The 27,938-nt window shown below is 46.4% G+C and overlaps 1 protein-coding gene across 3 annotated transcripts; it reads right to left on the bottom strand.

The window, feature by feature from the left end:
• Positions 1-504: 504 nt before the first annotated feature.
• Positions 505-27,925, bottom strand: LOC139577460 (tripartite motif-containing protein 16-like). 3 transcript variants are annotated; one of them, XM_071404473.1, is made up of 6 exons: positions 26,955-27,925; positions 26,429-26,524; positions 13,354-13,587; positions 8,148-8,307; positions 7,963-8,022; positions 505-2,183 (listed from the first exon to the last, which is right to left on the bottom strand). In XM_071404473.1, exons 1-6 carry the CDS (start codon positions 27,549-27,551, stop codon positions 2,020-2,022), a joined length of 1,311 nt encoding a protein of 436 aa, XP_071260574.1. In that variant the 5' UTR covers positions 27,552-27,925; the 3' UTR covers positions 505-2,019. The 3 variants fall into 3 exon arrangements, 2 of the variants coding, with proteins under 2 accessions (XP_071260574.1, XP_071260573.1); XM_071404472.1 differs by lacking the exon at positions 505-2,183 and adding an exon at positions 7,072-7,726 and having other exon boundaries at positions 26,955-27,896; XR_011675300.1 differs by lacking the exons at positions 505-2,183; positions 7,963-8,022; positions 8,148-8,307; positions 26,429-26,524; positions 26,955-27,925 and adding an exon at positions 20,300-20,877 and having other exon boundaries at positions 13,488-13,587.
• Between the last annotated feature and the right edge of the window lie 13 nt (positions 27,926-27,938).

Raw genomic sequence — 27,938 nt, forward strand, 5'->3', positions numbered from 1 at the left:
CCTGGTCTACAGTATCTCTGCTTTTAGCTGGTCTCTTAGTGATAATGAGATCTTTCTAGGTACATGGATCCCTGGTCTACAGTATCTCTGCTTTTAGCTGGTCTCTTAGTGATAATGAGATCTTTCTAGGTACATGGATCCCTGGTCTACAGTATCTCTGCTTTTAGCTGGTCTCTTAGTGATAATGAGATCTTTCTAGGTACATGGATCCCTGGTCTACAGTATCTCTGCTTTTAGCTGGTCTCTTAGTGATAATGAGACCTTTCTAGGTACATGGATCCCTGGTCTACAGTATCTCTGCTTTTAGCTGGTCTCTTAGTGATAATGAGACCTTTCTAGGTACATGGATCCCTGGTCTACAGTATCTCTGCTTTTAGCTGGTCTCTTAGTGATAATGAGATCTTTCTAGGTACATGGATCCCTGGTCTACAGTATCTCTGCTTTTAGCTGGTCTCTTAGTGATAATGAGATCTTTCTAGGTATATGGATCCCTGGTCTACAGTATCTCTGCTTTTAGCTGGTCTCTTAGTGATAATGAGACCTTTCTAGGTACATGGATCCCTGGTCTATCTGTCTGTTGTAACTCCATGTTGTGCTGCACCTTGAGTTTTCCTCGTCCCTGAAAAACATCAGCATCTGCATCCTCAACATGAGTCATTTCACCATATGAACCCGTTTCACTAGACCCAGTAAGTCACATGACTTTAACCCAATGATGGCTGTTTTTCCCCCCTTTACTATGACAACCTGAACCTTAGTTCCATTAGTCTTGTAGGTAGCAGTCCAGTCCTCCTCTGGTCCTGTAAGTGTGACTGTTCCCACATATACGTCAAGTATGTCCAGTCTTCAGTCTTTTTACATCTTGTCTCTCAGATGAGAGGGACAGAATTGGTTGTGTGTCCCTGTGGTGTTTTTTAGATAAAGACTTTCTAGTCCACCTGATAGAGAAGGACCCAAGGATACGTTACACATGTGACCAGGCTCTTCAGCAGCCCTGGTAGAGTGAACACACACACCTTCTGGTACATATTGTTGTCCTCCAACAGAGCCTGGCCCTCATGTCTGAGACAGTGTATTCCTGGGTCATATTATTGTGGGAGTGGGACAGAGCTGAGACAGTGTATTCCTGGGTAATATTATTGTGGGAGTGGGACAGAGTTTAGACAGTGTATTCCTGGGTCATATTATTGTGGGAGTGGGACAGAGTTTAGACAGTGTATTCCTGGGTCATATTATTGTGGGAGTGGGACAGAGCTGAGACAGTGTATTCCTGGGTCATATTATTGTGGGAGTGGGACAGAGCTGAGACAGTGTATTCCTGGGTAATATTATTGTGGGAGTGGGACAGAGCTGAGACAGTGTATTCCTGGATCATATTATTGTGGGAGTGGGACAGAGTTTAGACAGTGTATTCCTGGGTAATATTATTGTGGGAGTGGGACAGAGTTTAGACAGTGTTTGTACTCTGGCTTTTTAAAAATGGACGTCTGCTTGTTTTCATCTCTGTATTTGTGTTGTTTTTAATGGTCATTATCCTTCCCCCTTGACAATGTTGCATCCTGAGATGCTGGGATCTTTTACTAAAGACTCCGAAGCGTACTTATAATAAACGGAACAGATGTATTTCATGTTCTCCTGAACACATTCCAGTCCACTCTCTACAGTGTCTTCAGACCAACTCACCAACACATCACTGAACTTTACCCGCCCTTTCATCTCCTAATCCAATCACTTCAATACAAGAACGGAAACCCCATTGTCATTTGTTAATTCAAATAACTCAACCCCTGCATACAAACAAAACAGTCTGACATAGAATATATACCCTGTGATGTGTGGAAGAGGAGATAGCTAGTGAGAAATTGTTAGTTTGGCTTTTTGAGATATGATACTTTGAGATATTAACAAACTTACCATGTGACCTGTGATGAAATCTATTATTGAGAAAATGGTGCCTGGATCAATTTTATTCTATTGACATGGTTTATGTGTTATAGCAGTAATGGGGTTAAACTGATATTAAAATGACAACTCCATAGGTGGTACCAGGTCAGGGGAGTTCATCTCTGCTCCCAGCATCCCTGGGACAGTACTGATCAACATAGCTGACCTGATGCAGAGGTGGACCAGTGATGTTTTCCTCTCAGTGGTGAGACTTGCCCTTCCATTTGACACACCTTTACCTGATGAGATCATACAAGACGTTACAGGCTTATTGCACGTGGAAACACACCTGCGTTAAAATAATGTTGAATATTTAATAAGCAGTGGTTGATTGAGTTTGTTGTAATGGAACCAATAGAAAAGTCCTAAAAGTACAAACAAACCCCGCCCACCTGGAGGACTAAAGGAAATGCTCAAAGTATTTGTAAGATTTCAAATAGTATTTGAATCCAGGGTCGTATTCGTTAGAGAACACTGTAGCAAAACATTTAGCAACATAATTATTTTAGTTCAGTTAGTCCCTCCCTGTTTCAGTTATTTTTCTTCAGTTTGGTGCCTCGTGGATATGATTCAGGTCTCCGTGGAAACATCAATGTAAATTCACCTTTGATTTTCACTTTCAGGTCCATAGGGTTTTACTGCCCCCTGCTGGAGACTGGAGCACACTGCAGTCCCTTTCAGGTCCATAGGGTTTTACTGCCCCCTGCTGGAGACTGGAGCACACTGCAGTCCCTGGCTTTCTTTTTGCAGCCGGATGATGAGGCCCTCATCAATACAGGTACTGTATGTAGAACCATAGTAAAGACCAGTATGGACTATCAATACAGGTACTGTATGTAGAACCATAGTAAAGCCAAGTATGGACTATCAATACAGGTACTGTATGTAGAACCATAGTAAAGCCAAGTATGGACTATCAATACAGATACTGTATGTAGAACCATAGTAAAGACCAGTATGGACTATCAATACAAAGTGACCATTTAGAATGAGGCCCAGTTCAATGAGAGGAAGTCTTAACAGAACTGGGGGATGACAGACAGGAAGTGGGGGGGTGGAGATCTAATATATTTTTGTGCCAAACACTAAAGCATGATATTGTAATAAATCTACACCCTATTCCCTACGTAGAACACTACTTTAGACCTGGTCAGAAGCACCGTAGTGCACTACGTAGGGAATAGGGAACCATTTGGAACAGAGACAGTAATTCCCCTGAACATCTTCCTCTTCCTCATCTGGTTTCTTGAACAGCCCTTCACTCCTCCCCTCTTCCTCCCCTCCTCCCTTTTCATTCTATTCTATCAGCCACACCACTAGCTCACCTCCACACAATACATTTACAAGTTAAAGACACACTTTGGAATAAATAACAAAGGAAAACTATTACTAGATGAAGTTTAGTGTTTTTTATTATTTCCCATCACCATAAATCATATTTAATCACTGAACAGTAGCAGACCTAACTTCATCTGTTCCTGACTCTGGATAGTGGATTAAAAAGACCATCAATCTCCAATGATATTAAAGTACTATTCTGAACATTACTGATATACTGAGTGGCAAGTCAAGATATCTGCTGGTTTTATTGTTTGGTCAATAGCACCACCTGCTGGACAGGTTTAATGTTGCTGGACTGAGCAGTATGGGAGGATGAAAGATGACACATTTAGGGACGGTTTCCTGGACATCTACATTGAACATACTTTTTAGTCCAGGACTAGGATTAATCTGTGTCTGGGAAACCAGTCCATATAGTTTAGTAGAAAGTAAGTGATACCAGCTTGTAGTGGGCTGACTAGTCCTGAATTGTCCTTTAGTTCCTGGACCATTTTCCATGCAGCTCCAGGTGACAGAGAACACATCAATTAGGACCAACAAGCTGATCAATGATACTGAGGAGAATTACATAGAGACAGAGAACCAACTGAGAAAACATATCAATGGTTCTGAATGACAACCAATATACATCAACACCAGACATCATGATTCATGGAAATGTACAAGATTAAAACATTGTAATTAAAAAAATATGAAAACAATGAATTATAATTCATCACATCTGGTTACCATCACCACCAGCATGACTAGTATCTATGTGGACCCTACTACAGTTTAACCAGCTCAGCTATAGACTACACCAGCATGACTAGTATCTATGTGGACCCTACTACAGTTTAACCAGCTCAGCTATAGACTACACCAGCATGACTAGTATCTATGTGGACCCTACTACAGTTTAACCAGCTCAGCTATAGACTACACCAGCATGACTAGTATCTATGTGGACCCTACTACAGTTTAACCAGCTCAGCTATAGACTACACCAGCATGACTAGTATCTATGTGGACTCTACTACAGTTTAACCAGCTCAGCTATAGACTACACCAGCATGACTAGTATCTATGTGGACTCTACTACAGTTTAACCAGCTCAGCTATAGACTACACCAGCATGACTAGTATCTATGTGGACCCTACTACAGTTTAACCAGCTCAGCTATAGACTACACCATCATGACTAGTATCTATGTGGACCCTACTACAGTTTAACCAGCTCAGCTATAGACTACACCAGCATGACTAGTATCTATGTGGACCCTACTACAGTTTAACCAGCTCAGCTATAGACTACACCAGCATGACTAGTATCTATGTGGACCCTACTACAGTTTAACCAGCTCAGCTATAGACTACACCAGCATGACTAGTATCTATGTGGACCCTACTACAGTTTAACCAGCTCAGCTATAGACTACACCAGCATGACTAGTATCTATGTGGACCCTACTACAGTTTAACCAGCTCAGCTATAGACTACACCAGCATGACTAGTATCTATGTGGACCCTACTACAGTTTAACCAGCTCAGCTATAGACTACACCAGCATGACTAGTATCTATGTGGACCCTACTACAGTTTAACCAGCTCAGCTATAGACTACACCAGCATGACTAGTATCTATGTGGACCCTACTACAGTTTAACCAGCTCAGCTATAGACTACACCAGCATGACTAGTATCTATGTGGACCCTACTACAGTTTAACCAGCTCAGCTATAGACTACACCAGCATGACTAGTATCTATGTGGACTCTACTACAGTTTAACCAGCTCAGCTATAGACTACACCAGCATGACTAGTATCTATGTGGACCCTACTACAGTTTAACCAGCTCAGCTATAGACTACACCAGCATGACTAGTATCTATGTGGACTCTACTACAGTTTAACCAGCTCAGCTATAGACTACACCAGCATGACTAGTATCTATGTGGACTCTACTACAGTTTAACCAGCTCAGCTATAGACTACACCAGCATGACTAGTATCTACGTGGACCCTACTACAGTTTAACCAGCTCAGCTATAGACTACACCAGCATGACTAGTATCTATGTGGACTCTACTACAGTTTAACCAGCTCAGCTATAGACTACACCAGCATGACTCGTATCTATGTGGACCCTACTACAGTTTAACCAGCTCAGCTATAGACTACACCAGCATGACTAGTATCTATGTGGACCCTACTACAGTTTAACCAGCTCAGCTATAGACTACACCAGCATGACTAGTATCTATGTGGACCCTAATACAGTTTAACCAGCTCAGCTATACACTACACCAGCATGACTAGTATCTATGTGGACCCTACTACAGTTTAACCAGCTCAGCTATAGACTACACCAGCATGACTAGTATCTATGTGGACCCTACTACAGTTTAACCAGCTCAGCTATAGACTACACCAGCATGACTAGTATCTATGTGGACCCTACTACAGTTTAACCAGCTCAGCTATAGACTACACCAGCATGACTAGTATCTATGTGGACCCTACTACAGTTTAACCAGCTCAGCTATAGACTACACCAGCATGACTAGTATCTATGTGGACCCTACTACAGTTTAACCAGCTCAGCTATAGACTACACCAGCATGACTAGTATCTATGTGGACCCTACTACAGTTTAACCAGCTCAGCTATAGACTACACCAGCATGACTAGTATCTATGTGGACCCTACTACAGTTCAACCAGCTCAGCTATAGACTACACCAGCATGACTAGTATCTATGTGGCCCCTACTACAGTTTAACCAGCTCAGCTATAGACTACACCAGCATGACTAGTATCTATGTGGACCCTACTACAGTTTAACCAGCTCAGCTATAGACTACACCAGCATGACTAGTATCTATGTGGACCCTACTACAGTTTAACCAGCTCAGCTATAGACTACACCAGCATGACTAGTATCTATGTGGACCCTACTACAGTTTAACCAGCTCAGCTATAGACCACACCAGCATGACTAGTATCTATGTGGACCCTACTACAGTTTAACCAGCTCAGCTATAGACTACACCAGCATGACTAGTATCTATGTGGACCCTACTACAGTTTAACCAGCTCAGCTATAGACCACACCAGCATGACTAGTATCTATGTGGACCATACTACAGTTTAACCAGCTCAGCTATAGACTACACCAGCATGACTAGTATCTATGTGGACCCTACTACAGTTTAACCAGCTCAGCTATAGACTACACCAGCATGACTAGTATCTATGTGGACCCTACTACAGTTTAACCAGCTCAGCTATAGACTACACCAGCATGACTAGTATCTATGTGGACCCTACTACAGTTTAACCAGCTCAGCTATAGACTACACCAGCATGACTAGTATCTATGTGGATCCTACTACAGTTTAACCAGCTCAGCTATAGACTACACCAGCATGACTAGTATCTATGTGGACCCTACTACAGTTTAACCAGCTCAGCTATAGACTACACCAGCATGACTAGTATCTATGTGGATCCTACTACAGTTTAACCAGCTCAGCTATAGACTACACCAGCATGACTAGTATCTATGTGGACCCTACTACAGTTTAACCAGCTCAGCTATAGACTACACCAGCATGACTAGTATCTATGTGGACCCTACTACAGTTTAACCAGATCAGCTATAGACTACACCAGCATGACTAGTATCTATGTGGACCCTACTACAGTTTAACCAGCTCAGCTATAGACTACACCAGCATGACTAGTATCTATGTGGACCCTACTACAGTTTAACCAGCTCAGCTATAGACTACACCAGCATGACTAGTATCTATGTGGACCCTACTACAGTTTAACCAGCTCAGCTATAGACTACACCAGCATGACTAGTATCTATGTGGACCCTACTACAGTTTAACCAGCTCAGCTATAGACTACACCAGCATGACTAGTATCTATGTGGACCCTAGTCCTGTTTAACCAGCTCAGCAGTACCAGTGAGATGAAACCCAGGATAGAGGGTCTGAGTGAATGTGGTCTGGACTCTGTGGAGGAGGGTCATTGTGTCAGAGACACTGTAGAAGGACAGAGTACCTGCCTTGTGATCCAGGTACACTCCTACTCTGGAGGACTGAGGGCCTGATACTTCAGTCTCAACATTATTGTGTCTGAAACAATAACCACCTCTAGAGTACTGTAAACTCCAGGACTTGTCATTGTATCCAAATCCACCATCTGTCTCTGTTCTGCTGATGTCTTTATATGAGACTGCTGTATAAACCCACTCCCCACTCCACTCCACCTCCCAGTAACAGCGTCCAGACAGACCCTCTCTACACAGAACCTGAATGTAGTTGGTGAATCTGTCTGGATGGTCAGGATATGGTTGGACTTGGCGTGTAAAGGTCACCTTTCTGTTCCCTTCAGACAGAGAGAGGTGTGTGTGTGCTGTGTTTGGGTCCAGTGTGAGCTGACAGGAATCTGGGAGAAGAGCAGAGCAGAGACCAATGAGGGGAGTCAGAACAATAAGTTAAGTCAGATACTGTATCTACCCTGTCTTTGATTAGAGCACAGCAGAGATCAAATCAGAGAAATATGAGGAGTCAGATAGATACCCAGTCTTTGATTAGATCTACTATTGCTATATATTTCTAGAGGGATTGTTAGGAGTGTCAGTAAAAAGAGACTGTTAGTTACTTCACAATAAAGAGACTCACATTGTAACAACTGTTCTCTGGTCTTGGGCTCTGGAGGCAGTACAACATCCACTATATTCACTACAGAGACACAAACACATTGACAGAGAGAGGGAATGTTATCATCAGACCATATTCCACATGTATATGACTAGTAGGGAACTTTCAATGGTCTAAAGTTGATGTTCTTATTGTTTTCAACACACCTGTAGTGGAGATCTTGGTCCATTCTCCTTTAAGGAAGTCTTCTAGTTTCTCTCTCAGTTCAGACACAGTCTTACTCACATCTCCAAAGTACTGAAGAGGACGGACAACGATGCTGGGTAAGTCTGAAGATACACTGATACTGGAGAGAGACTGATAACTCTGGAGAGAGAGAGAGAGGGACAGAGGGAGAGAGAGGAGAGAAAGACAGAGAGAGAGAGACAGAGAGAGAGAGACAGAGGGACAGAGCAAGAGAAGCAAGAGAGAGAGAGGGACAAAGAAGGGACAGAGAAGGAGAGAGGGAGAGAGCGAGAGAGAGAGAGAGGGACAGAGAGAGAGAGAGAGGGACAAAGAGAGAGAGAGAGGGACGGACAGAGAGAGAGGGACGGACAGAGAGAGAGAGAGGGACGGACAGACAGAGAGAGAGAGGGACGGACAGAGAGAGAGAGAGGGACGAACAGAGAGAGAGAGAGAGGGGGACGGACAGAGAGAGAGAGAGGGACGGACGGAGAGAGAAGGACGGACAGAGAGAGAGGGACGGACAGAGAGAGAGGGACGGACAGAGAGAGAGAGACGGACAGAGAGAGAGACACAGAGAGAGAGAGAGACACAGAGAGAGAGAGAGACAGAGAGAGAGAGAGAAGGACAGAGAGAAAGAGGGACAGAGAGAAAGAGGGACAGAGAGAAAGAGGGACAGAGAGAAAGAGGGACAGAGAGAAAGAGGGACAGAGAGAAAGAGGGACAGAGAGAGAGGTGGACAGAGAAGGACAAAGAGGGGGAGGGACAGAGACGGACAGAGACAGAGGGAGAGAGAGGGAAGGACAGAGGGAGAGAGAGGGAAGGACAGAGGGAGAGAGAGGGACGGACAGTGGGAGAGAGAGGGACGGACAGTGGGAGAGAGAGGGACAGAGAGAGACAGAGAGAGAGGGACAAAGAGAGAGAGAGAGGGACAAAGAGAGAGAGAGAGGGACAAAGAGAGAGAGAGAGGGACAAAGAGAGAGAGAGAGGGACAGAGAGCGAGAGGGACAAAGAGAGAGAGAGAGGGACAAAGAGAGAGAGAGGGACAGAGAGAAAGAGGGACAGAGAGAAAGAGGGACAGAGAGAAAGAGGGACCGAGAGAAAGAGGGACAGAGAGAAAGAGGGACAGAGAGAAAGAGGGACAGAGAGAGAGGTGGACAGAGAAGGACAAAGAGGGGGAGGGACAGAGACGGACAGAGACAGAGGGAGAGAGAGGGAAGGACAGAGGGAGAGAGAGGGAAGGACAGAGGGAGAGAGAGGGACGGACAGAGGGAGAGAGAGGGACGGACAGTGGGAGAGAGAGGGACGGACAGAGGGAGAGAGAGGGACGGACAGAGGGAGAGGGAGGGACGGACAGAGAGAGAGAGGGACGGACAGAGAGAAAGAGAGGGACGGACAGAGAGAGAGAGGGACGGACAGAGGGAGAGAGAGGGACGGACAGAGGGAGAGGGAGGGACGGACAGAGGGAGAGGGAGGGACGGACAGAGAGAGAGAGACAGAGGGACAGAGAGAGGGACGGACAGAGAGAGAGAGAGGGACGGACAGAGAGAGAGAGAGGGACGGACAGAGAGAGAGAGACAGAGGGACAGAGAGAGGGACGGACAGAGAGAGAGAGAGGGACGGACAGAGAGAGAGAGAGGGACGGACAGAGAGAGAGAGAGGGACGGACAGAGAGAGAGAGAGGGACGGACAGAGAGAGAGAGAGAGGGACGGACAGAGAGAGAGAGAGAGGGACGGACAGAGAGAGAGAAAGGGACGGACAAAGAGAGAGGGACGGACAGAGAGAGAGAGACGGACAGAGAGAGAGAGACGGACAGAGAGAGAGAGACGGACAGAGAGAGAGAGAAGGACAGAGAGAGAGAGAGACACAGAGAGAGAGAGAGAGAGAGAGAAGGACAGAGAGAGAGAGAGAGAGGACAGACAGAGAGAGACAGAGAGAGAGAAAGAGAGAGAAGGACAGAGAGAGAGAGAGAGGGACAGAGAGAGAGAGAGAGGGACAGAGCGAGAGAGAGAGAGAGGGACAAAGAGAGAGAGAGAGGGACAAAGAGAGAGAGAGAGGGACAAAGAGAGAGAGAGAGGGACAGAGAGAGAGAGAGAGGGACAGAGAGAAAGAGAGAGGGACAGAGAGAAAGAGAGAGGGACAGAGAGAAAGAGGGACAGAGAGAAAGAGGGACAGAGAGAAAGAGGGACAGAGAGAAAGAGGGACAGAGAGAAAGAGGGACAGAGAGAAAGAGGGACAGAGAGAAAGAGGGACAGAGAGAGCGAGCAAGAGAGAGAGGGACAGAGAGAGAGGTGGACAGAGAAGGACAAAGAGGGGGAGGGACAGAGACGGACAGAGACAGAGGGAGAGAGAGGGAGAGAGAGGGAAGGACAGAGGGAGAGAGAGGGACGGACAGAGGGAGAGAGAGGGACGGACAGAGAGAGAGAGACAGAGGGACAGAGAGAGGGACGGACAGAGGGAGAGAGAGGGACGGACAGTGGGAGAGAGAGGGACGGACAGAGGGAGAGAGAGGGACGGACAGAGGGAGAGGGAGGGACGGACAGAGAGAGAGAGACAGAGGGACAGAGAGAGGGACGGACAGAGAGAGAGAGAGGGACGGACAGAGAGAGAGAGGGACGGACAGAGAGAAAGAGAGGGACGGACAGAGAGAGAGAGGGACGGACAGAGGGAGAGAGAGGGACGGACAGAGGGAGAGGGAGGGACGGACAGAGGGAGAGGGAGGGACGGACAGAGAGAGAGAGACAGAGGGACAGAGAGAGGGACGGACAGAGAGAGAGAGAGGGACGGACAGAGAGAGAGAGAGGGACGGACAGAGAGAGAGAGAGGGACGGACAGAGAGAGAGAGAGGGACGGACAGAGAGAGAGAGAGAGGGACGGACAGAGAGAGAGAAAGGGACGGACAAAGAGAGAGGGACGGACAGAGAGAGAGAGACGGACAGAGAGAGAGAGACGGACAGAGAGAGAGACGGACAGAGAGAGAGAGAAGGACAGAGAGAGAGAGAAGGACAGAGAGAGAGAGAGACACAGAGAGAGAGAGAGAGAGAGAGAAGGACAGAGAGAGAGAGAGAGGGACAGAGAGAGACAGAGAGAGAGAAAGAGAGAGAAGGACAGAGAGAGAGAGAGAGGGACAGAGAGAGAGAGAGGGACAGAGCGAGAGAGAGAGAGAGGGACAAAGAGAGAGAGAGAGGGACAAAGAGAGAGAGAGAGGGACAAAGAGAGAGAGAGAGGGACAGAGAGACAGGAGAGAGAGAGAGGGACAGAGAGAAAGAGAGAGGGACAGAGAGAAAGAGAGAGGGACAGAGAGAAAGAGGGACAGAGAGAAAGAGGGACAGAGAGAAAGAGGGACAGAGAGAAAGAGGGACAGAGAGAAAGAGGGACAGAGAGAAAGAGGGACAGAGAGAAAGAGGGACAGAGAGAGCGAGCAAGAGAGAGAGGGACAGAGAGAGAGGTGGACAGAGAAGGACAAAGAGGGGGAGGGACAGAGACGGACAGAGACAGAGAGGGAGAGAGAGGGAGAGAGAGGGAAGGACAGAGGGAGAGAGAGGGACGGACAGAGGGAGAGAGAGGGACGGACAGAGAGAGAGAGACAGAGGGACAGAGAGAGGGACGGACAGTGGGAGAGAGAGGGACGGACAGTGGGAGAGAGAGGGACGGACAGAGGGAGAGAGAGGGACGGACAGAGGGAGAGGGAGGGACGGACAGAGAGAGAGAGACAGAGGGACAGAGAGAGGGACGGACAGAGAGAGAGAGAGGGACGGACAGAGAGAGAGAGGGACGGACAGAGAGAGAGAGAGGGACGGACAGAGAGAGAGAGAGGGACGGACAAAGAGAGAGAGAGAGGGACGAACAGAGAGAGAGAGAGAGAGGGACGGACAGAGAGAGAGAGAGAGAGGGACGGACGGAGAGAGAGGGACGGACAGAGAGAGAGGGACGGACAGAGAGAGAGGGACGGACAGAGAGAGAGGGACGGACAGAGAGAAAAGGACGGACAGAGAGAAAAGGACGGACAGAGAGAGAGACACAGAGAGAGAGAGAGGGACGGACAGTGGGAGAGAGAGGGACGGACAGAGAGAGAGGGACGGACAGAGAGAGGGACGGACAGAGAGAGAGGGACGGACAGAGAGAGAGGGACGGACAGAGAGAGAGGGAGGGACAGAGAGAGAGAGAGAGAGAGAGAGAGAGAAGGACAAAGAGAGAGAGAGACACAGAGAGAGAGAGAGACACAGAGAGAGAGAGAGAGAGAGAGAGAGAGAGAGAGAGAGAAGGACAAAGAGAGAGAGAGAGGACAGAGAGAAGGACAGAGGGAGAGAGAGGGAAGGACAGAGGGAGAGAGAGGGAAGGACAGGGGGAGAGAGAGGGAGGGAGAGAGGGAGAGAGAGGGACGGACAGTGGGAGAGAGGGACGGACAGTGGGAGAGAGAGGGACGGACAGAGAGAGAGAGAGGGACGGAGAGAGAGAGAGAGAGAGGGACGGACAGAGAGAGAGAGAGAGGGACGGACAGAGAGAGAGAGAGGGACGGACAGAGAGAGAGAGAGAGGGACGGACAGAGAGAGAGAGAGAGTGAGGGACGGACAGAGAGAGAGAGAGAGTGAGGGACGGACAGAGAGAGAGAGAGGGACGGACAGAGAGAGAGGGACGGACAGAGAGTGAGGGACGGACAGAGAGAGAGAGAGGGACGGACAGAGAGAGAGGGACGGACAGAGAGAGAGGGACGGACAGAGAGAAAAGGACGGACAGAGAGAGAGGGACGGACAGAGAGAGAGGGACGGACAGAGAGAAAAGGACGGACAGAGAGAAAAGGACAGACAGAGAGAGAGACACAGAGAGAGAGAGAGGGACGGACAGTGGGAGAGAGAGGGACGGACAGAGAGAGAGGGACGGACAGAGAGAAAAGGACGGACAGAGAGAAAAGGACGGACAGAGAGAAAAGGACGGACAGAGAGAGAGACACAGAGAGAGAGAGAGGGACGGACAGTGGGAGAGAGAGGGACGGACAGAGAGAGAGGGACGGACAGAGAGAGAGGGACGGACAGAGAGAAAAGGACGGACAGAGAGAGAGACACAGAGAGAGAGGGACGGACAGAGAGAGAGACAGGGACAGAGAGACACACAGGACAACATAATGATGTAGATGAATAGTTTCACATGAAGTTAATTTCATATCACATGTAACAAGACAGTTTAGTTACCTGGAGGAAATGGATGTGATCCTCTGTGTGTGAGAGCTGCTCCAGCTCAGTGCTTCTCTTCCTCAGCTCAGCTATCTCCTGCTTCAGTTGCTCCAGGAGTCCTTCAGCTTGACTCACTTGAGCCTTCTCTTGGGCTCTGATCAGCTCCTTCACCTCAGAGCTCCTTCTCTCAATGGAGCGGATCAGCTCAGTAAAGATCTGATCACTGTCCTCCACTGCTGCCTGTGCAGAGCGCTGTTGAGAGAGAGAGAGAGAGAGAGAGAGAGAGCAGAGCAGTCTGCTCTCACTACCCATGCATAAAGAAAGAGGGAATCTGTAATGGGTGGAAGCTGAAAATCAAAGAGACAGATGACCCTGACAGCACCATGATAACAATCAACCTCTACAAGACTGGAACTGTCATGGTGCAAGGTAACATTAGGCTGTTTGAAACAGACTTTCAGACCATTAAGGAGAGAGTGGAGAGAGAGAAGAACACCACCAGTGACATGCCCTGCCACAAGACAAACTCTACCCTCCCCACCCACAAAGGCACATCCAGCACCTCTCTTCCCACCATAGTGGAGGACACGCCCCAGGAGGAGAGCGACCCCCTCAGTGCAGAGCAGGCTCAGGCCCTCCTCACCACCATGGCTGCCATGAGGGATGAGTTCACCAAACTGGAGGGGGAGGTGGTCCTGCTCAGGGAGAGCGTGAGCAAACAGCAACCAGACAACCACACCTTAGAGGAGCTCCTAACCAAGGTGAGGACAGAGCAGGACAGCAGCCTTGCAACACAGCTGAAAGAGGTTCAGCAAGAGAGAGACGGACTCAAGAGAGAGCTGGCTGATCTAACAAAGGAGGTGAGAGAGCTCCAAAAAGACAGGCAGAGCAACAATAAGGAGCTGACCACACTAAGAGAGGAGCTGCAGGAGAGAAAGAGAGCAGAGGACAGGCTGCAGGAGCAGATAGATCACCACCCTATGACCTGCCCTCACACAGCAGAGGAACCCAGCTCAACCAGCCAGACTTCCCCAGCCCTGGCTGCTGCATCCCTCCTCCCCAACCCACAGAACAGCCTCCCACTGACAGTGGCACCGACACAGACCAGCCACACCCCAGCTCCAACACCCACCAGCCCCCCCTCTGCCCCCCCCAGTCCAGAAGAAACACTGGCTGACATCGTCCTGTTAATGGACTCAAATGGGAAGTATGTTCAGGAGAAGAAACTTTTCCCTAGACACATAACGAGAAAGGTGTGGTGCCCAACAACGCAAAGTGCCATGGAGCTGCTTGATAAGGCCCATCTCGGGTCGCCAAGCCACATAATCATACATACCGGAAGCAACGACCTGCGTGCTCAGCAGGAGAGGGTGGCGACTTCACTACGGGGAGTGATTGAGAAGGCCTCCGCAATCTTCCCCAACACAAAAATCATAGTGTCAACCCTTCTACAGAGGAGGGACTTCCACCCTGCCACAATCCAAAGAATAAACGCCAGCCTATCCCGGGACTGTGCCCTGCGACCCAATGTACACCTGGCCCACCATCCCACCCTCGATCTGGACTGTCTCTATGACCATGTTCACCTGTACAGGGAGACAGTCCCCATCCTTGCCAAGACTCTCAAGGACGTCGCTTTAAACCGCAGCCCGACCTCTCCACCCAGGAACAGCGGAGCAATCTCCACCCCGCCGAGATCACCGAGACAACATCCCGGACCAGCACCCTGGACCCCCCAGCCACGACCACAGCACCACCAACCTCAATGCCCACCACAGCCAGGGCAGCACAGACCACCCCAGCCCAGCTTCAGAGCCACCCAGACGAGGCCTCCCACCCCCCTGCCCCCCACCGCAGATCCACACCTGAAGGAGCCACAGCCCAGCAGGCAGAGCAACGCACAGGCTGTGAGAGGAGCAACTGGCCCAGCCCCCACCAACCAAATGAGTGACATTAAACAAATGCTGAGTCTACTATGCTCACATGTGATGGGCCGAGGGTCATGGTAAGATGAGCACAAGAACTCCACCATTCTCACACTACATCCACCCAAGTGGCATGACACAAATTCTATCTTAAATTATAAACAAATCACATTTGCAAAATAAGAGTTTACTTTAATTGAAAAGTCCTATTTTAATGGTTCTTCTTGGATTGTGAGTGTTTGTCTCATTTTGAAAGGTAAAGAAAAGAAAAGAAAAAAAGTTATGAAGTCTTTTTACGTTGCATGTTGGAATTTACAAGGATTGAAGTCCTCTGCTTTTGGGCTAAAGAGCAGAAACCCAGACTTCCTGAAAGAAATTGATGATGTTGATATTGTAGTACTACAGGAAACATGGTGCAGAGGTGATGTTTCCACTGGCTGTCCACTAGGTTATAGGGAGATAATCATACCATCCAATAAATTAAAAGGAATCAAACAGGGCAGAGACTCAGGGGGAATGCTAATATGGTATAAATCTGAACTAATTAATTCAATCGAATTGATCAAAACAGGAGAATTCTTTATCTGGTTAAAAATCAACAAGGAAGCTATCTTGACAGATAAAAACGTCTTCCTCTGTGCCACATACATTCCCCCCTCAGAGTCACCCTACTTCAACGAAGAGAGCTTCTCCATTCTAGAGAGGGAGATTAGTCACTTTCAGGCCCAAGGCAACGTACTGGTCTGTGGAGACCTGAATGCTAGAACAGCAGAAGAACAAGACACTATTAACAGTCATGGGGATAAACACCTACCAGGAAGCAATAACCTTTCCCTCCCCACATACCCCCACAGAAACAACTATGACAAAGTGAAAAACAAAAATGGAGTACAGCTCCTGAGGCTCTGTCGAACACTGGGTCTGTACATAGTCAATGGCAGGCTGAGAGGAGACTCTTTTGGTAGGTACACCTACAGCTCATCCCTTGGCAGCAGCACTGTAGACTACTTCCTCACCGACCTAAACCCAGAGTCTCTCAGAGCCTTCACAGTCAGCCCACTAACACCTCTCTCAGACCACAGTAAAATCACAGTGTATCTGAGAAGAGCAGAACCCAACCATGAAGCATCACGGCCCAATAAATTACATGGTACTAAACAAGCCTATAGATGGAGTGCAAACAGTACAGACATCTACCAAAAAGCAATTAGTAGCCAAAAAATACAATCTCTCCTGGACAACTTTTTAGCCTTAACATTCTCCTTCAGCAATGAAGGTGTAAATTTGGCCGTTAGGAACATAAACTTTATATTTGACAAATTAGCCTCCTTGGCTAATCTAAAGAAGCATAAGAGCAAACCAAAAATAACAGATAATGAAAAATGGTTTGATAATGATTGCAAAAATCTAAGAAAGTCATTGAGAAATATATCTAATCAAAAACACAGAGAACCAGACAACAAAAATATACGCCTTCAATATGGGGAAACACTGAAGCAATACAAACGCACCCTAAGAACAAAAAAGGAACAGCACATTAGAAATCAGCTGGATGGAATTGAGGAATCCATAGAATCAAACCACTTCTGGGAGAATTGGAATAAATTAAACAAACCTCATCATGAGGAATTGGCTATCCAAAATGGGGATATGTGGAGAAATCACTTTGCAGACCTCTACAGCAATATAACAAAGAGCCCAGAACAAAAAGATATACAAGAAACATTACAAATCCTTGAATTAGCAGTCAAAGACTATCAGAATCCTGTGGATACCCCAATTACAGAAGAAGAATTATTGGAAAAACTATGCAATCTCCAACCCAAAAAGGCCTGTGGTGCTGATGGTATTTTAAATGAAATGATCAAATATACAGACCACAAATTCAAATTGGCTATACTCAAACTCTTCAACATTATCCTCACTGCAGGTATTTTCCCCGATATTTGGAACCAGGGATTGATCACACCAATCTATAAAAATGGAGACAAATTTGACCCAAATAATTACAGAGGAATTTGCGTTAACAGCAACTTGGGGAAAATTCTCTGCAGTATTATAAATAGCAGACTACATCATTTCCTTGACGAACACAACGTCCTGAGCAGAAGCCAGATTGGATTTCAAAAAAATTATCGTACAACAGACCACATTTACACCCTCCACACTCTAATTGATAAACAAGTTAACCAAAACGAAGGCAAAATCTACTCGTGTTTTGTAGATTTCAAGAAAGCATTTGATTCAATTTGGCACGAAGGTCTTTTTTATAAACTAATAGAAAGTGGTATTGGAGGGAAAACATATGATTTTATTAAATCAATGTACACTAAAAACAAATGTGCGGTTAAAATTGGCAACAAGCAAACAGACTTCTTCTCTCAGGGGCGTGGAGTGAAACAGGGCTGCCCAATAAGTCCAACATTATTTAACATCTACATGAATGAATTGGCAAAAACATTAGAAGAATCGGCAGCACCTGGTATCACCCTACACAACACTGAAATCAAGTGTCTGCTGTACGCAGATGACCTGGTGCTGCTGTCTCCCACTAAAGAGGGGTTACAGCAACACCTAGATCGTCTTCACAGGTTCTGTCAGACCTGGGCTCTGACCGTTAACCTAAAAAAAACAAATATAATGATATTCCAAAAAAGGTCGGGAAATAAGGATGACAAATATAAATTCTATTTGGACACAGTTCTATTAGAACACACCAAAAACTACACATATCTAGGACTAAATATCAGCAACACAGGTAGCTTTCACATGGCTGTGAATGAGCTGAGAGACAAAGCAAGAAGAGCATTCTATGCCATTAAAAGGAACATCAAAATTGAAATTCCAATTAGAATCTGGCTCAAAATTTTTCAATCAGTTATAGAACCAATTGCTCTATATGGCAGTGAAGTATGGGGTACACTCTCTAATAATGAATTTACCAAATGGGACAAACATCCAATTGAAATATTGCATGCAGAGTTTTGCAAGACTGTATTGCAAGTACAAAGAAAAACTCCAAATAACGCATGTAGGGCAGAATTGGGCCAATACCCCCTCCTCATTCGAATAGAAAAAAGAGCCATCAAATTTTACAATCATCTAAAAACAAGTGACCCCAAAACATTCCATCACACAGCTCTACAATGTCAAGAGATGAAACCAGAGAAGAGTCCCCTCAGCCAGCTAGTTCTGAGGCTCAGTTCACCAACCCAAACCAACCCCATAGAGCCTCGGGACAGCCCTCAGAAAATCTGGCCCAACCAAATCATCACAAAACAAAAAGAAAAATATATAACCTATTGGAAAGACACCACAAAAAATCAAAGTAAACTTCAATGCTATTTGGCTCTAAACAGACAGTACATGGTGGCAGACTATCTGACCACTGTGACTGATAGAAAACTGAGGAAAACATTGACTAGGTACAGACTCAGTGAGCACAGTCTGGCTATAGAGACCGGTCGTCACAGACAAACCTGGCTGCCCAGAGAGGACAGGCTGTGCTCACTCTGCTCCAGGGGAGAGGTAGAGACAGAGGTGCATTTCCTACTACACTGTGACAAATACTCAGACCTAAGAGCATATTTCTTTCCCAAAATTATAACTCAATACAAAGAATTTGAAACTATAAAAGATGAAGAAAAAATCAAATATTTATTGGGTGAAAAGCCAAAATGTGCAGTTTTGGCAGCCAAATATGTGTCCTCCTGCCACAACCTGAGGGACAGCCAGTGAAAAATGCAAAGTAATGTTGATAATATTTCCCATTTAGCTTAGTTTTGTTTTGTCGTTCATACCAGGTCATATGTCTTCTCAAGTCATGTTGACACTGGTCTACTACCATTGATTTAATGTATTGTTGTTCTGATTAATATTGTTGTTGTAGCTGTTATTAATGGTAATCCCATGTCCACTACTACTATTATTATTACTGTTGGTTCCACCATTTATTTATATATAAATATATATATATATTTTGTATATATATAAATATATATATATATTGTGTATATATATACATATATATTTTATTTAAATTTTTCGATATGTATACTTTGACAATGTAAGTAATAATAACTTGCCACGTCAATAAAGTCAATTGAATTGAATTGAATTGAGAGAGAGAGAGAGAGAGAGAGAGAGAGAGAGAGAGAGAGAGAGAGAGAGAGAGAGAGAGAGAGAGAGAGAGAGACAGAGAGAGAGAGAGAGAGAGAGAGAGAGAGAGAGAGAGAGAGAGAGAGAGAGAGAGAGAGAGAGAGAGAGAGAGAGAGAGAGAGAGAGAGAGAGAGAGAGAGAGAGAGAGAGAGAGAGAGAGAGAGAGAGAGAGAGAGAGAGAGAGAGAGAGAGAGAGAGAGAGAGAGAGAGAGAGAGAGAGAGAGAGAGAGAGAGAGTGTAGGTACAGTTGCCTCTCTGCACCTCATTGAGTCAGAACGCTGCCACCCTGCTCTCCAGGTCCACCAGGCCTTGTCCCCCCTCCTGAACAGACAGGTACAGAACACCTCTTGGTCCTGCTCTACTCTACTCCCTCCTGGACAGACAGGTACAGAACACCTCTTGGTCCTGCTCTACTCTCCTCCCTCCTGGACAGACAGGTACAGAACACCTCTTGGTCCTGCTCTACTCTCCTCCCTCCTGGACAGACAGGTACAGAACACCTCTTGGTCCTGCTCTACTCTCCTCCCTCCTGGACAGGCAGGTACAGAACACCGCTTGGTCCTGCTCTACTCTCCTTCCTCCTGGACAGACAGGTACAGAACACCTCTTGGTCCTGCTCTCCTCTCCTCCCTCCTGGACAGACAGGTACAGAACACCTCTTGGTCCTGCTCTACTCTCCTCCCTCCTGGTACCTAGATATCATCGCCATATAACTTATGTGGAATTTAAAAGACACCGTTAACGTTACCGTTAGCTAGATAACAACGTCTGTTACACTGTAACTTACCGGCAGCCTCACATAACAACCTATTGGTTAACAAAGCTTTGATTGTGACCAAAGTCTATAGTAGTGAAAAGTCTCTCTCTCTATTGTAACTTACCACAAATTGCCATCATAGCCTATCTACATGAATGTGTCCTGTCAGAGTCTTTTCCTCTCCGTTAACCGTTAGCTAGCAGTCTCGAGCCACAGCTGACGTTGACCACAATGAGCTACAAGTAGGACTGACGTCACGACCGGTGCAGCAGCCTCTGCAGCAGCAGCCTCCCCCGGGTCCTAGTGCCCGCCCGGTAACACGGTTAAGATGCGATGGAACGGTTGACGGGAAAACAACAAATCACAGAGAAAATATATTGACTGATATATTGAATTGTTTAGGGTAGCTTTAGCTTTGGCTTTAATAAATTCTGAAAATACTTGAAAACCAAAATAAAAAAGAATAGTAGCCCTCCTCAGGAACCACAAAACCCTCACAGACCAACTTCTTCTTCTATGATATAATGGCGGTCCACAAACCAATGTTAAAGGTGCATGGCACCGCCTACTGTGCTGGAGTGTGTCCAATCACGGTTTACACCATTTCTAAATCCTCCTACCTAACTCAGAACTTCTGAGAAAATAAAAAAGAGTCCTACTAACTTCTAATAGACCCTCCCCCATCCCCCAAATCCCTTCCAAACCCCCCCAACCCCGTCCAACCTCAATGACCCTACACTTCAATCTTTCCCTCTCTTCAACATCCTTACAACAATATAACAACACATGCTCCACCGTTTCATTGACCATACCCTCCAGACACAAACCATTCACATGCTGCCAACCAGATGTAAGGACCAGTTCAATGTACAATGTCCTAAACACAATCGAGTAAACACCACCTCTTCCTTCCTAATCTGACCTTTGATCCTTGGTCCACCGACCTTTAGAGGACATATAAATGTCCCTTGTGCTCAGAGTCCCATCTCTTCTGCCACACATCTATCAAAATGTCTCTGATCTTACATTTGACCTCACCTCTACCCAGTGGAACATTAATATAAATTATATCTTGTTTCAAAGCTCTTTTAGATAACTGGTCTACAATTTAATTTCCTTCCACACCTGAATGTGCTGGGACCCAACAGAATCTCACTACTACACCCATTCTCTCAATTCTCCATAATAACATTAATACCTACAACTGTCCAACCAAAGCCACTGCCTTGTCTACTAGTATATTCCCAACAGTCATCTAGAACAGTAGCAGTGGGATGCTCAACCTCACAGCCTTTCAACCCAATAAGCTAATGACAAAAAAGGCCAAGCTTCCTGCCATCCAGGACCTCTATACCAGGCGGTGTCAGAGGAAGGCCCTAAAATTTGTCAAAGACTCGAGCCACCCCAGTCATAGACTGTTCTCTCTGCTACCGCAAGGCAAGCGGTACCACATTCCACATTGACTCTGTACCGGTACCCGCTGTATATAACCTCCACATTGACTCTGTACCGGTACGCCTTGTATATAGCCTCCACATTGACTCTGTACCGGTACCCCCTGTATATAGTCTCCACATTGACTCTGTACCGGTACCCCCTGTATATAGCCTCCACATTGACTCTGTACCGGTACCCCCTGTATATAGCCTCCACATTGACTCTGTATCGGTACCCCCTGTATATAGCCTCCACATTGACTCTGTACCGGTACCCCCTGTATATAGTCTCCACATTGACTCTGTACCGGTACCCCCTGTATTTAGCCTCCACATTGACTCTGTACCGGTACCTCCTGTATATAGCCTCCACATTGACTCTGTACCGGTACCCCCTGTATATAGCCTCCACATTGACTCTGTACCGGTACCCCCTGTATATAGCCTCCACATTGACTCTGTACCGGTACCCCCTGTATATAGTCTCCACATTGACTCAGTATCGGTACCCCCTGTATATAGCCTCCACATTGACTCTGTATCGGTACCCCCCTGTATGTAGCCTCCACATTGACTCTGTATCGGTACCCCCCTGTATATAGCCTCCACATTGACTCTGTACCGGTACCCGCTGTATATAGCCTCCACATTGACTCTGTACCGGTACCCCCTGTATATAGTCTCCACATTGACTCTGTACCGGTACCCCCTGTATATAGCCTCCACATTGACTCTGTACCGGTACCCCCTGTATATAGCCTCCACATTGACTCTGTACCGGTACCCCCTGTATATAGCCTCCACATTGACTCAGTATCGGTACCCCCTGTATATAGCCTCCACATTGACTCTGTACCGGTACCCCCTGTATATAGTCTCCACATTGACTCTGTACCGGTACCCCCTGTATATAGCCTCCACATTGACTCTGTACCGGTACCCCCTGTATATAGCCTCCACATTGACTCTGTACCGGTACCCCCTGTATATAGTCTCCACATTGACTCTGTACCGGTACCCCCTGTATATAGTCTCCACATTGACTCTGTACCGGTACCCCCTGTATATAGCCTCCACATTGACTCTGTACCGGTTCCCCCTGTATATAGCCTCCACATTGACTCTGTACCGGTACCCCCTGTATATAGCCTCCACATTGACTCTGTACCGGTACCCCCTGTATATAGCCTCCACATTGACTCTGTACCGGTACCCCCTGTATATAGCCTCCACATTGACTCAGTATCGGTACCCCCTGTATATAGCCTCCACATTGACTCTGTACCGGTACCCCCTGTATATAGTCTCCACATTGACTCTGTACCGGTACCCCCTGTATATAGCCTCCACATTGACTCTGTACCGGTACCCCCTGTATATAGCCTCCACATTGACTCTGTACCGGTACCCCCTGTATATAGTCTCCACATTGACTCTGTACCGGTACCCCCTGTATATAGTCTCCACATTGACTCTGTACCGGTACCCCCTGTATATAGTCTCCACATTGACTCTGTACCGGTACCCCCTGTATATAGTCTCCACATTGACTCTGTACCAGTACCCCCTGTATATAGCCTCCACACTGACTCTGTAGCGGTACCCCCTGTATATAGCCTTCACATTGACTCTGTACCGGTACCCCCTGTATATAGCCTCCACATTGACTCTGTACCGGTACCCCCTGTATATAGTCTCCACATTGACTCTGTACCGTTACCCCCTGTATTTAGCCTCCACATTGACTCTGTACCGGTACCCCCTGTATATAGCCTCCACATTGACTCTGTACCAGTACCCCCTGTATATAGCCTCCACATTGACTCTGTACCGGTACACCCTGTATATAGCCTCCACTTTGACTCTGTACCGGTACACCCCTGTATATAGCCTCCACGTTGACTCTGTACCGGTACACCCCTGTATATAGCCTCCACATTGACTCTGTACCGGTACACCCCTGTATATAGCCTCCACATTGACTCTGTACCGGTACGCCCCTGTATATAGCCTCCACATTGACTCTGTACCGGTACCCCCTGTATATAGCCTCCACATTGACTCTGTACCGGTACCCCCTGTATATAGCCTCCACATTGACTCTGTACCGGTACGCCCCTGTATATAGCCTCCACATTGACTCAGTATCGGTACGCCCCTGTATATAGCCTCCACATTGACTCTGTACCGGTACCCCCTGTATATAGCCTCCACATTGACTCTGTACCGGTACCCCCTGTATGTAGCCTCCACATTGACTCAGTATCGGTACCCCCTGTATATAGCCTCCACATTGACTCAGTATCGGTACGCCCCTGTATATTGTCTCGCTATTGTTATTTTACTGCTGCTCTTTAATTACTTGTTACTTTTAATTCTTATTCTTATCCATATATATTTTTTTTGTTGATTAGGATCTCGTAAGTAAGCATTTCACTGTAAGGTCTACACCTGTTGTATTCGGCGCATGTGACTAATACAATTTGATTTGATTTAGTAGGTCACTCCTACTAGATTTACCAGATGATAAACTATTCAATACAGACAGAGAATCTGAGCATCCTATAATTCTAACAGGTTGTACTATTATCACCAACAGTTCAACTGAGGGTACTGACAGTTCATCTGTTAGTCTTCTACATATCTGCACATCAAATTCAGGAAGGTAAACGCCTGCTCCTGTGTGCCCACTATCTGGGTCCTTGGATCCATCTGGGAAAAGAGGTCAAAAAGCATAGAAACTTCTACCAATGTAATTGTCAACCAGTTTCCCTTCATCACTGACTTCTGACCAATAATTTCCTTTTGTCTACCAGGGTTAGATCAACAACAGGATCTGGGAGTAACCATGGAGGAACATCCCCTATCACCACAGAAGGGCCAACCTCCAACTCCCTCAAACCACTCTCATCAGCAAGCTTTCCAACTGTCCAACCAAAACCACTGCCTTGTCTACTAGTATATTCCCAACAGTCATCTAGAACAGTAGCAGTGGGATGCTCAACCTCACAGCCTTTCAACCCAATAAGCTAATGACAATTTATTACGCCGTATATCCAAAGGCATCTCACCTGCCTCCACTAGTTAGACACATACAGATGTTGATTTAAATGCACCAATACATATCCTTAAAGCTATATACTGGATTCTGTCCAGCTTCTGAAGACAAGTCTTTGCTGCTGTTCCATAAACTATACACCTGTAATCAATTGTCGTCCTGATCAGAGCTCTATAAATATCCATCAACGATTGTCTGTCAGCACCCCATTCATAACCAGAGACCCACACAACCAACTACCACGAAAGTGATGGAATGAGAGAGAGAGAGACATCGTTACAACACTGTACATAGACATAATATAACGTTTCTTCTTCTTTGGAGTTTAACGGTGGTTGGCATCCAATATGTTGCATTACCGCCCCCAACTGGACTATAATATGAATCTATTTTACTTTGTGACACAAAATGGGAAAAGGGGAAATTATGATAATACTAAGTAACACCATTCCAACTAACACTACATTCATTAAAAACCCACTACCCCATTCCACTACTTTGACCCTATCTGCTCCTGCACCATGCCAACTAACCCTACACTCATTAAAAACCCACTACCCCATTCCACTACTTTGACCCTATCTGCTCCTGCACCATGCCAACTAACCCTACACTCATTAAAAACCCACTACCCCATTCCACTACTTTGACCCTATCTGCTCCTGCACCATGCCAACTAACCCTACACTCATTAAAAACCCACTACCCCATTCCACTACTTTGACCCTATCTGCTCCTGCACCATGCCAACTAACCCTACACTCATTAAAAACCCACTACCCCATTCCACTACTTTGACCCTATCTGCTCCTGCACCATGCCAACTAACCCTACACTCATTAAAAACCCACTACCCCATTCCACTACTTTGACCCTATCTGCTCCTGCACCATGCCAACGACCTGGGAGGACGGGACACCACCACTCAACACACCCTGGAATTCTGCTGAAGTCAAATCTCGTATGACTAAATACTTCTCTGCAGCTGCCACCACAACATCTATTGTCTGTGATGTACGTTCCATTTCTGTGGTACAGTGGATAACCATTGCTATGAACGTTAAGAAGCCAACCTTACTGAAGCATATATCACTCGTTGGCCTTTCCCTCTGTGCTGCACAGATCTACTACTCACAGGGATCCTCTCATGATCCCTCACCCTTGACCCATCCTCCTCTACTTTCTTCACTGCCTCAGTATACGACACCTTCTACACTACTACCACCTCAACCTGCCTCTCTCTCACCGGACACTTCTCATCCCCAGCAACATGGACACCCCTACAGTCGACACACACAACTTTATCCACTGAAACTACACAATCCTCTATCCCATGACCTCCTGCACACTTCCCACATCTTGGAATCTCCATCCTACAAACTGCTGCAACATGACTGTAATATGAGTCGGTTTGAATTGAATTGAATAGAGAGAGAGATCCATGTTAATATATAGGGGACATGAGTCAGTCATGGTTACTCATGGTTATGTGATGAGGTAGCCCCGCCTGCTACTTCTAAATCAGTGTCGGTCGAATAGGGAATGTCCTCTTGGTGTAACGGTCAAGATGTTGGTTTCTCCCACGGTAGACCTGGGTTCATATCCCGTCAGTTACATTAAACAGTCTATTCTCTGAAAGGGGTCCAGACAGCCTGTTCACAACAGTGGGGTCAGTGGGATTGGATAGGGGCCCATCTCCCTCTCTCTGATTGGAGGAGAGAAGTGAAATGGTGTGTCTCCTCTGGTCAACAATACTCACCTTGAAAGACTCCACAGCCTGTTGGAGCTCCTTCAGCTCATTCTCTCTCTCCTGGAATCTCTGCTGGACCTTCTGCTGACTCATCCCCAGCTGCCTCTGTGGAGAATCACTCTTCAATGAGCTATCAAGCTTTATTAGTCCAGTAGATCAATAGTATAGTAATGTGACATAGGACCCATAGAGAGGAAGGTCTACAATCCTGAGGAAGTCCCTTTACAATATGATATTATGTTGCTATGTGAATGATTATAGTTTTATGGTGGGCCTACATGTATCAAGGGGTTGAGACTGAACTTTGGACTCATGAAAGGCCATTCAGAATGATAATAGTGTTTGACTTTAGAAAATGGTGATACATTTGGAGAATCTGGGTTAACATATCTATATACTCAAGGTTTGTGTTCATATTTGTTCTGCTGTGGATCGATTTCATTTGAATTCTCTCATATTCAAACAGATTTAGTTCCTACTGTATCTTTAAATCTTTGTTTATCAGACAGTCACCAACAAGTTGTTCTGGTCTTACCTGTTTCTCAGTCCTCTCTGCTGCAGCTGACACTGTATCATGGCCTTTATGTTCATCCATTGTACACAGATAACAGATACACTGCTGATCGGTACGACAGTAAACCTCCAGCAGTTTGTCATGATGAGAGCAGATCTTCTCCTGTAGTTGTGCGGTGGCTTTGACCAGCTTGTGCTTCTTGAAAGCAGGAGATTCATAGTGAGGTTGGAGGTGAGTCTCACAGTAAGAGGCCAGACACACCAGACAGGACATGAGGGATTTCTGCTTTCTGGTCCCAGTGCAGACATCACACGCCACATCTCCAGGTCCAGCATAGCACAGAGCAGGAGGGGGAGCAGCCTGGAGTCCTGTCTTCCTCAGTTTCTCCACCAGCTCAGCCAACATGTTATTTTTCATCAGTGTAGGCCTTGGAGTGAAGGTATGTCTGCACTGAGGACAGCTATAGACCCCTTTCAGAACATCCTGATCCCAGCAGCCCTCAATGCAGCTCCTACAGTAACTGTGTCCACAGGGGATGGTGACCGGCTCCTTCAGTAGATCCAGACAGACAGAACAACAGAACTGGTCCTGGTCCAGCAGAACTCCCTGTTGAGCCATTTGGACGGTTGTTCACTCTCACACAGACAGACGACAGAGAGACTCAGATCAGTTTCGTTTCCTAAGAAGAGAGTTTGTGGGAAGGGGAGGGACTTCCTGATTCTGCCAGAGGGGTGGGGTTAGAAGGAGGGAGGGGTTAGAGGAATGGAGGAAGAGAGAGAGGAACTGCATGTAACAGCAAGAGGGAGACAAATAGTTTTGTTCCAAGGTTAGAGCCCTTAACATGGAACAAATGACATAATGAATGTTAAAATGTGAGTTGTTACAATATCTGAAGGGTGAGTTTCTATGAAGTAAGTATGTATCATTATGTTAATGACCTTTATAATGCCTTATAATACACCTATGTGTTGTAATTAATCAATAAGGACTGAGGAGGTGTGGTAT

The sequence above is a fragment of the Salvelinus alpinus genome, chromosome 6, assembly GCF_045679555.1.
Source record: "Salvelinus alpinus chromosome 6, SLU_Salpinus.1, whole genome shotgun sequence".
Lineage (NCBI taxonomy): Eukaryota > Metazoa > Chordata > Actinopteri > Salmoniformes > Salmonidae > Salvelinus > Salvelinus alpinus.

Coding starts and splice junctions, on each gene's coding strand:
- LOC139577460 (XM_071404472.1), bottom strand. CDS start 27,551: ATGGCTCAACAGGGAGTTCTGCTGGACCAGGACCAGTTCTGTTGTTCT. Junction 8,308..13,353: donor ATCACATCCATTTCCTCCAG/GTAACTAAACTG, acceptor CTCTCTCTCCAG/AGTTATCAGTCTCTCTCCAG. Junction 8,023..8,147: donor GACCAAGATCTCCACTACAG/GTGTGTTGAAAA, acceptor GTGTCTCTGTAG/TGAATATAGTGGATGTTGTA.